The sequence below is a fragment of the Macrobrachium rosenbergii genome, chromosome 40 (assembly GCF_040412425.1).
Source record: "Macrobrachium rosenbergii isolate ZJJX-2024 chromosome 40, ASM4041242v1, whole genome shotgun sequence".
Classification (NCBI taxonomy): domain Eukaryota; kingdom Metazoa; phylum Arthropoda; class Malacostraca; order Decapoda; family Palaemonidae; genus Macrobrachium; species Macrobrachium rosenbergii.
In genome coordinates, this window is record NC_089780.1 from 4,667,976 (window position 1) to 4,679,199 (window position 11,224).

General features: G+C 42.9%; 1 protein-coding gene across 4 annotated transcripts in view; it reads right to left on the reverse strand.

The window, feature by feature from the left end:
* The window catches only part of mahj (LisH and WD40 domain-containing protein mahjong), a 205,111-nt gene that overhangs the window by 185,118 nt on the left and 8,769 nt on the right, over positions 1 to 11,224 (reverse strand). For all 4 annotated transcript variants that reach the window (XM_067082944.1, XM_067082943.1, XM_067082941.1 and 1 more), the window contains one exon: positions 1,102 to 1,270. In XM_067082944.1, the coding sequence (XP_066939045.1) occupies positions 1,102 to 1,254 (153 nt within the window). In that variant the 5' untranslated portion in view covers positions 1,255 to 1,270. The remainder of the gene's footprint in view (positions 1 to 1,101; positions 1,271 to 11,224) is intronic.

The following is an 11,224-nucleotide window of genomic DNA, read 5'->3' on the forward strand; positions in this document are numbered from 1 at the left end:
CCCCTCACTAGGCAACAGTGTTCACAACCAAGTTTAACTTGTGATCGAACCTGGATTCAAGACTGGCAATGGGATCAGGGTTGGAAGCATGGGAGCCGGGCAGAGTAGGTGGTACAAAAGTAGGAGGGCTGGTGATAGGAGACAAGATGAGGAACAAGGGAAGAAGGAATAGTAATATCATCTACATTACTAGGATTAGATTCTAGGCGACATAAAGCTACTTTCAGCTCTAGTTGTCGCCTTCCTCTTCCTATCCCTATCCAGTTTATCCAGATGGGATTGCAAAACCTTCTATTTCCTATCATCCCTGTCCTTGCATTCACCACGTTAGATCTTTCATACATGCTTTCCCCCCTACAATTAGAACAAATTGTATGTGAATCATATTTTGTGAGTCTAGTCTTGCATCCTTTGCTACTTTAACAAATACTGGAGGAGCTACAGTTCGACGTAAATTAATAAAAAAAAAAAAAGGTTAGAAAACCTGACTAAAGCTAAAAGCTTGAAGGCTAAACAAATGCAAGAGTACTTCCGAATCCTGGTGAAATTCGACCAAAATACGAATGAAAGAAGCAAAATAAGCTGCTGCATACATCTGATGTTGTGTCAGAGGCTGGCAGAAACAAACTGAGCTCTTCTGCTTTGTTGTTCCTAGTGTTCCCCAATAGGGGGGGGGGGATAGTCACCTATACAAAACAATAGAAGCACTACCGTAATTTTTTAAAATTAGGCTGCTGTGACAGTGGAAACTATAGCTATGTAATTGCTTTGTAAGTTACTTATATGAAACATCCTGCTTAAACAGAAATCATTTCTACAAAACCTGATGCTCTTGACTTTGCTCCCTGTGAAAGACATTCTATCCAACAAAAGCCAAAGTCACAATACCATGCTAAAGCAACAGCCAAAACAGTGAAGCACCAACAACTACCCGCTGAAGTGGCTTGACAAATCTGAACAGAGCTAAAATGTTGAAGACACACTTGCAGGCTCTCTATAACAGAAGGTAAAATTCATCACAAATAATATATATGAGAAGCAACAAGGTAGATCCACTTGACAACACATGGGCTATACAAAATATATAAAGATTTTACAAACCTTTTTTAAAAAATTAACTGTTTCCCTTTCAAAGAGATGGCACAATTTAATAAGGTGAGGAGTTGGGTCCTTCGTAGGAACTGCTTGGTCCTCTTCCCACTGCTTTAGTATTTCTTGCAACTCCTGAACTACATCTCGGTTGGAGCTAGGCATGTTTACTGTCTTGATCCTGGTTGAAAAAGAATAAAACGCTATTAAGCTCATCGTATTTTGTGCTTATATTCAACTTAATAACATATGTTTGAACGTTATTATGTAAAAAACACTCATTTAACAAAGTATCTAAGCAATTTCTCTGACAAAAACTAACAATCAAGCAGTCCCAAAGACTTCAATAAAAGTTTGAAAATTAATCATTACCACACTTTTATCTGAAATTAATAGATTATGCACTCATGAACTTAGAAGTACATGTATTCTACTTCTCAATTAAATGAACTATGTTATTTTTCAATATATCTGCTCTTTTCACAAACACTGTACAAGATACATGACAAAACACTAACCCTAATTCTGGAGTGAGAGGAAAATACCATTACAGTATACCATAATTACAATATAAACTCTAGTGATGACATTCATCCTGTGCAGTATTGTAATCCACTCTTACAACACTTCCATCTCTTAGGCTATAACACAAAGTTCATCACCTGAGAGTCAGGTACTGTAAATTTACATTAGCCTACAGTAAACCCCCCGTATTCGCATTCTCATGGTTCGCGGACTCACGCATTCGCGGGTTTCTCTGTGGAACATATCTAGCCATCATTTGTGGAAAATTTGCCTATTTGCGGTATTTTTCACTGAGAAATATTCACTAATTACTGTATTTTCATATAATTTTCATGAATAAATGCACTTTTTGTGATAAAACTATTAAAATACTCAGGTATAAGCAATTTTACAGGGTTTTTCTTGGTTTAACCTATCAAAATGGGCAGTTCTATGTGTTTTTAGAGGGGTTTTAAGCATTCGCGGATTTGACCTATTCGCGGGGGTGTGTGGGACGCATCCCCCGCGAATACGGGGGGTTCACTGTAAACAAAATACTAATACAGCATGTGGCTCAAAGACACAAGACTTTCAGTAAAGGACAAAGAATACTGTACAGTATGTCAACATATACACAGTGTAGTCACACCACCAATGATTTGCGGAGCCGAGACATAACCAATGAAGACATCTTTAGAATGGAAAAGGATGTGGCAGAGATGAGGATGTTGAAATGGATGTGTGGAGTCACAAGAAGAGAAAGATCAGAAATGAATTTATTAGAGGAACAGTTGAGGTATAACGTAGGGAAAGTATCGAAGAAGGCCCAGGAAAGAAGAATACAGTGGTTTGGTCATGTCAGTGGAGAGAAAATCACGTGTAAAAAGGTTATGAGCATGTAGGCAGAGGGAAGGAGAAGAGGAAAGCCAAAGTTCAGATGGAAGATAAAATAGCAAATGGCAGCCTGGGGTCAAAATACAGTACAAGCAATTGTATTTAGAAACAAAAGTACAAAATGTCCAGTATCATATTTGTACTTATATATTTGAGATTTATTTGAGAATATTTGTTGTGCATGTACTAGGATACATTTAAATACTTTTCTAGGACTGTATGCATAAAATGGTTCATACACTATAAAAAAAAATCAATGTCAATGGCACTGAATTGATAATTAAAAACTGAAAATGATATTTTCATAATAAAATTAAGTTTCATATACAGTATACTTACCAAGTAATTACATGGCTAAAATTTCTAACTTGTGCAGCAGCATTTTATTTAAAAAATTGCGGTAGCACTTTGACTAATTAGTGTAGGTGACAAGCCCCACCTGCTAACGGGAGTACAGTACTGGAAACGACTCAGCAGAAAACCTCATTCTGTTTGTGCCCTTAAGTCTATCAACGGGGACAAGGGGAGGCTCCGATTTTGTAATGACTTGGCAAGTGTATATGAAACTTAGTTTTACTGTATTATGAAAATGTCATTTTTATATAAGTAACTTACCATGTAATTACATAGCTGAATCCCACACTAAATGGGGGTGGGGGATACATGGACATATTCTATTAAAAAACATCAAGGCATCGTAATGACTTTGAAATAGAAAATTTGCTAGCATTGAAACAATGCTTGTCATTTCCTTACTTGGTAAAAGAGCTACTGCAGGTGAAAACTGCCTCTAGTTAATGCTCACCTTAATCTGTAGTGGTGTGGTGGTTGAGCTGTGGGTCATCTCTGCTTCAGTAGGAGCCTTGCAGTGGAGGATAGGCCCGATTGCTGGCAAAGCATACGCAAGTGCCCTTGCCCTGGGTGCAGTACCAATAAAAAAAAAACAACCAGACAACACTGTCATCTTCACTGAAAACACCCCAACCCATCCACTGAGACCGGTGGGTACTACAGGTACATTGTACCCCCTGGCTCCCAAAAATTTGACACCTTACTTCAAGGCAAAGAGATAGTAGGAGAAAAAGAGAGATTCCTATGCTTCCTCCCCCAATACCATGCCAGCCACTGATAATGTCCCCAAGGGACTACAATTTTCAAACATTGTTTCAACTTCTTTCAAATAGTGATGCAAAGATCGGTTCGCACTTTCCATAGGCTGACTGCAGAATGGAGGTGAGGGACATATTGTGCAGGAAAGCTAATGAGGTAGAGACTGCCTGATGTCATGAGCTTTCACTTTATAGGCAAAATGTCCTCTTGAATCTGAGAGTTAGCCTAAGAAATTAAGTCTTTTACGAAGAAGGACAATGATTTCTTATTCCGAGGGTGAGACAGGTTCTTGACAGAGCACTAGATGTTACTTGATGGTCCTCTGATCTTCTTAATCCTGCTCAGGTAAAACCTAAAAGCCCTAGCAGGACAAAGAATTCTCTTCTTTCTCAGAACCAAGGAGTCCATTAAATTTCTTAATGGAGAAAGAACAGGGCCAGGGCTTGGATGGGTCCTTGTTCTTGGCTAAAAATCCAAGGGTAAAGTAGCAAACTGCATCTCCTTGTGAAAAACCTACCCTTTTATCAAAGCCTTTGATCTCTCAAATATGTTAGCAGTAGCCAAGGCCAAGAGGACGAGTCTTCCTGGGTAAGGTTTCTTCAAGAAGAGGAATGTAGGGGTTCAAAAGAGGGACCTGTCAGCCACTTCAACACTATGTCCAGGTTCCAGGAGACTGGATCTTCCTTCCTTTGCTTGGACGTATCAAAGGACTTGATGAGGTTAAGATCTGGGTTTGACGAAAGAACCAGGCCCTTGTGTTTAAATACTGAGCTAAGCACAGCTTGATACCTCTTAATATTGGAGGACGAGAGATTCATACATCTTCTCAGATAAAGGAGGAAATCCGCAATTTGGGTCACAGATGTCTCAGTAGAAAAGACGTTGTGTCTGAGACACCAGCTTTGGAAAATCGCCAATTTAGTCTGGTAGACGTGGCTAAAAAACTGATGACTGCAACTTGCAATAGCCTCTGCAGCACGTCTTGAAAACCCTTTTGCTCTGACAAGCTTCTGGACAGTCTGAAGCCTGTCAGGGCAAGAGCAGACAACCCTTTGGTATCTCTTGAAGTGAGGTGGTCTGAGTAGGCATGGTTTTTGGGGAAGAGTCCCAGAAAGTCCACCCACAACCGTAGCAGGTCCTGGAACCATTCTTTCATGGGCCAGAATGGGGCTATGAGAGTCATTGTAACACTGCAATGAGCCCAAGACTTGTTTAGCGCTTCCCTGGCCATGCTGAAGGGTGGAAAGGCATAGAGGCCCAAGTAAGACCAACCTTGCAGCATGGCGACTGTTGCCCATGCTAGAGGGTCCGGGGCCAGAACACCAAAGAGAGGAAGGCGATGGTTCCTTAAGGTAGCAAATAGGTCCAATGTCAGCCAGCCCCATAGTTTCACAGATTCCAATAGACCAGGAGATCCAGGGTCCACTCGGTGGGAAGGGCCTACTTTCGATGGCTCAGTTCATCCACCAGAAAATCTAGTTTGCCCTGAATAAACTGAGTGCCTAGACTCACTAGGTTTTGATCTGTCCACAGTAGGTCTCTCGCTGTCTGGCAGACAGAAAATGATTGAGTGCTGCCTCGCTTTTGTATGTATGTTAGGGCTGTGGTATTGTCTTAATGGACTACCAAAGTCTTGTTGCGAACTAGGGTCGAGAAGCACTGAAGCCCCAAATGAATTGCTTTCAGATGACATTGCTGTAAAGGTTCTGTTCTTCCAGTGACCACATCCCGGAAACTTCCTGGTTCCCCAAGAGGACTCCCTAACCCAGAGCCGAGGAGCCTGAATAGAAGTCTAGGTCTGAGCAGAGACGATGGAGGGCTTTCCTTCCGAAGTCTTCGTTCGGACTGCCACCATTGCCAGTCCGACTTGACCCCCAGGTTTAAGGGAAACAGATAGGTGTCCAGCTGTTTCTTTGTCGCAGTAGGCCTTGAGGTAGAACTGCAAAACTCTCATATGAAGTTTTCCTAACTTGACGAATGTCTTGATGGATGACAGAGTGCCCAGCAGGTTCATCCACTGTTGGACCGAGCAAAACGAAAGGGCTAGAAACTTGTGGACCATTTCAAGGCAGCTGGCAATTCTCTTGGCAGACGGAAAAGCCTGAAAGTCCGAGAGTTGAGAATCATCCCTAAATAGATCTCCTGCGACAGGGCCAACTGGGACTTCTGAGGGTTGATGATAATTCACAGTTCCTGAGTAAGAAGTTCAAGTCCTTTGTGCACTTTTCCCTCAAAGGGGATCAAAGAGGCAAGTCATCCAGATATAGACTGATGTTTATGCCTATTAAATGAAGTCACTTGCTAGAGGGGTGAGGATTTGAGTGGACACTTGAGGGGTCGTAGAGAGGCCGAAGCAAAGAGCCTGAAACTGGAAAATTTAGCTGGCACCGGGCCCTCCGAGAGGAGACAGGCACTTAGACACTGACATGGGGCGTCTGAGAGAGTGTCCTGGAAGACTAACCTTGGAAACTTCCTGAAGTCTGGATGGATGGGGATGTGGAAGTATGCATCCAGCATATCCAAGGTTATCATCTAATCGCCCTGGTGAATGGACGAAAGGACTGACTAGTTCGTCTCCATCTGGAACTTCGTCTTCCGGACGAAGAGAATGAGGGCGCTTACACTAAGGAGTGGTCTCCAAACCCCGATGATTTGGGGACCACAACTAGACGGTAGTAGAAGTCCTCTGAGTTGATGTTCTCGACTTCTTCTATGGCTCTCTTTCGAAGGGGAGAGGAGAACTCCTCCAAGAGGGCCATATGCTTTCCTTAGCCTCTTGAGTAGGCCATCAAAAGGTGGGGGAAAGGGACTAAAGGGTGTGGGGGGTTCTCCATGAACAGAATGGAGTAGCCTTCCCTCAAAACCTTGACAATCCACTGTTCTGTCCCTCTGATTCCACTTCTCCCAAAACTTGAGAAGTCTGGCTCCTACTTGTGCACAGAGGACTTCTTTCTCGCTTCTTGGGCAAGGATTTGAGCTCCTCTTGACAGTTCTGGTCGAGGAGCGGGTATTGGAGAGGGTCCTAGGCTTGGCTTGGGCTTACTCCCACGAAAGGGATGTTGCTGGGGAGGAGGGACCATCTTATGAACAAACACAGATGAATTCTTGGAGTGTTTGGAAGAACAAACCAAAAGATCCTAAGTCACTTCTTTGGAGGCCCAACTTCTGGGTCTGAGTGACTTCTTTAGTGGAAAGGGAGCACCATAAACCTCTTTCTTCAAAACACCCAAAAGAGCCAACCCTGATAGTCTTGTCTACAAGAGAAAGGACTCCTAGCCAATCCCAAGCGAAGTCTCCAACTAAATCACTGCAATCTTCAATCTTCTTGGCTAGCGCTCCCATCGTTCAGTCCAAGAAACTGAAAACTTCAAACACCTCAAAGAGGTCTTTGACGAGGTGGGCAAGTTCTGCCGACGAAAGGATAATTTTCGCTGATGAAAACACCGAGCGTCGGGAAGAAGGAGCTTCCCCGGTGGTGTAGGAAAGATACCCCTACGGATTAAGCACAAGGGAGGAAAGGCAAAGGAAGCCTTACCTTGCTTCTCTTAGCAGAAAGTCAATCTTCAATCTCCTTGAGTGCCTTCTTAGAAAACCAGGAAAACGCCATTGTGGGGAGTTCTGGTCTGTCATTTGGATGGCTCCTCATCAGGAAGGTCGAGGCAGGTGAGACCAGGGCTAGCTGGGAAAAGTATACGTTACTTTAACCAAATCATGGAGCTGATTAACAGCCCTTCTAGGGCTGGCCCGAAAGATTAGATTTATTTTACGTGGCTAAGAACAAACTGGTTACCTAACAACGGGACCTACAGCTTATTGTGGAATCCGAACCACATTATAGTGGGAAATGAATTTCTATCACCAGAAATAAATTCCTCTAATTCTTTATTGGCCGGTTGGAGAATCGAACATGGGACCAGCAGCGTGCTAGCTGAGAATGGTACCCATCTGTCCAATGAGGAACTGGCAAATATTGGAGGATAGCTGCATAGGCTGGGAGACCCACAGTTGGAAGCAGCTTGGTGCTCCGAGCAGGAGACTGGTACTGAAGAGCTAGTGCTGGGCGCTCGGAAGAGCAAGTGCCAAGCGCTCGGGAGCTGGCGGCAGGCGCTCAGAACAAGATGGGTGCTTACACGAAGACAATGGGTGCCTGAGAAGGATTGTTGGGCTCTTGGGAGCTAAATACTGGCACGCAACAGCAAGACACTCAAGAGAGAGAGAAATACTCCGGACTGTCCCATGCACTGCAGGAAGGTTGAGGGCTGCGACCCGACTCCTTGAACCTCTTCCTGGGCAGTGGAGAAGAGCGGCCAGCATCGTCTGCATGCCCCTTCAGTGGACGAGACGAATCTAGAAAGCCGCTGCGGCACTTCCAGTCCGGGCTTGGGGCCTGAGAGGTGGACAACAGCTGGTGCACATCCAAGATGCCTTTCCAGCTGCTGTCTGCTGATGCCTGGAATATGCTTGCAACAGTTTCCACTGAGGGGGCAGCTACATATGGGCAAACCCCACCGGCCTCCCATGGTTCTCCCAGGTTCAAGGGAGCATGACAGAGACCTTCATCTAGGAGAACCAGTGGGACGAGAACCCACCTCCTCTGCTTGCATAACACTCTCCTGTCAAGACACCTTTCCAGTGGCTGTCTGCCGGGAATAGGTGGATTAAAAGTAGGAGGGCTAATAGCACGATAAAAAGCAGGAAGGGGGAAAGAAGGAATAGCAGGGTTGTCTTCTAACCTAGGTTAGGTATAGATTTAGGCTAAGAGAAGCAAGTTTCTCGGCACCTGAGGCTGCATTCTTCTTATTATCACTTACTTGTCTAGGCAAGACTTAAGTACGTACCTTCCACTTAAGCTCATTTGCCGGTGGGCACTCGGGCCAATCACTGTATTTACCAAAAGTTCTCTCCTTACTACATGACTGCCCCCTATACTTACTGCAAATAATATGAGAGTCATATGAAGATTTGATCAATGCTTTGCACCCTTCGCTACAGTAGTGAAAACTAGATGAACTCAATTCAGACATAATAATAAAAAAAACTAGAAAAACTGATCGTGAAAGCTATCAAAGCTTGAAAGGTACTCGAAATAAGCGATAATACTTCACCAAAACTCAGTTATTCAACCGAAAACCAATGAACAAAAGCTGCTGCACACACCCGTTATTTTACTCGAGAGCCAGCAGAAACAGAATGAAGTTTTCTGCTAAGCCGTTTCCAGTACTCCTGTTTGTGGGTGGGGCTTATCACCTACACTAAACAATCCTGCGTGAGTGGGTTCCGTTCTCAGCTACCACTCTGTTGGTCGCGAGTTCGAATCTCCGACCGGCCAGTGAGGAACAAGAGGAATTTGTTTCTGGTGATAAAAATTCATTTCTTGCTACAATGTGGTTCGGATTCCACAATAAGCTGTAGGTCCCATTGCTAGGTAACCAATTGGTTCTTAGCCACGTAAAAATAAATCTAATCCTTCAGGCCAGCCCTAGGAGAGCTGTTAATCAGCTCAGTGGTCTGGTTAAACTAAGATATACTTAATTTTTTTTACACTAAACAATCAAAGTGCTACCGTGATTTTTAAATAAAAAGCGGCCGTACGAGTTAGAAACTATAGCTATGTAATTACTTGGTAAATTACTTATGTGAAATGTCTGTTTAATGTATGAAGACCTAGAAAATGCTAGATAGATGGTGTGAAAGAGGTACAGAAAAAGAGCCTTAATATTCAGAAGAGCAATACTGTAATGTTAACAAGATAAAGGGGTGAGTGATGCAGCATGTATACACTGCCAATGAGCATTCTCCTGTGTAGTGGTATAAAGCAACTAATGTTGTCAGGTTTACTGCAGAGTTCACTCACAACCACATACTTAAAAGCATGAATGAGGTAGTGACACTTATAAGGTTTTATGACTGCTAATGAGCAGCAGTGGTGAGGGCGAGTCAAGTGACATGAAAAACACAACTATATGGTCAGTGCCAAAGCCCCCTATCCACTCAAGTGGAGAGGGGAATTTGGCCTGGGGAACATAAGGCAATGGATGCTCAAGTCTCAACTGGCAGATCTATGTGACAAGCAAAGCCCTACCCCCAGCATACACACCAGCAAAAATTTACACACGAGTGAGGTTTCAATTCTAAACGTACAACCACAATACGCTCTTCTTGAATTATTCATACTTTTTAGGATACACCTGTCACTAGAAAGTTTCAGGTTCAAATTCAAGAATATGAAGAAATTCCAATGTCCATAGCAAGATTCAAAGCTGCATCTGGAATATAAGAACTGGGTCACATCGCCAACCTGACCACATTAGCAATTTGGAAAGTGTGATAAGCAGATGTTTAATCTTGATTGCAAATTCGCTACAGTATCGAAATAACTGTTGAACTTGAATCAACTTAAAATGACAAAACAAGAAAAAACTTTTCCTAGAAGCTTTCAGCTTAAAGGCTACTCAAAAATAAGCAGTAATACTTTACCAAAATCCAGTTATACAACTGGAAAATAATGAGCAAAGCTGCTGCAAGTACTCAATGTTTTACATCAAGCACGGCAAAAACAGAACGAGGTTGTCTGCTAAGTCTTTGCTAGTACTGTACAATATTCCTGTTAGTGGGCAAGACTGGTTACCTACACTAAACAATCTAAGTGCTACTGTGAATTCTGAATTTAAGCTGCTACACTAGTTAGAAACTATGGCTATGTAAATTACTTGGTAAGTTACTTATATAAAAATACCTTTTTCCTTCATTGTCCCAATTTTCTAAAGTTTTGAACAATCTACTAGCTTTTAATGGAATCACTACCCCTTGTAGCCCTGAATTAGCCAAACTGTCATTGGTTCCTTATTTCTTCAACAACAGGCAAGAGAATAGATTCCATTGCTGTCCGTTGCTCTATCCCAGACAGAAGGAGGAGAAGTCGTCTATGCATCTTCCCTTCTGAGCAGTGACCTTCACATGGCATTTCAAATCTAGTCTACTGTGAAGATTATTTGCCTAACATTGCTAGGTACCTAGTTCAAAAACTACAGACTTCATCTATCCAACATATTAGTCTGTATGGAAAATGTGGTTAGATTACCCCCATATTGAGACTCAAAACCTGTTTTATTATCTTTTGAGGTCAAGCACCTTGCTAGTTCAACAATCATGCCATACAAGGCAGCATTGGCAGACCCCTTGCCTTGCTGTTTGGAGTTTATTCTAATAATACAGAAAAATTAATTCCATTTTCCAGTCTTTTACGCTGCAAAGGTCAGATCCTGTGAGGTTTCCCATTACCTGATCCCTGAATAAGGTTCTTAGACTCCTGTGATCCCCTCAACTCATGGGCCCAATACACCAACTCATTTGCTAGAAAAGGCAGTCTTCTGACTGCTTCAGCATCAGAAGCTCGGATAAGCTTACTGGGCTCTCTTAGACAAGGACAACACTTCACCACTCATACACCTAGTCGAGTTCCTCATTGGACGGGTCAGTATCGTTCTCGGCTAGCACTCTGCTGGGCCTGCATTCGATTCTCCGGCCAGCAAATGAAGAATTAGAGGAATTTATTTCTGATGATAGAAATTCATTTCTGTATACTGTAATGCAGTTTGGATTCCACAATAAACTGTAGGTTCCGTTG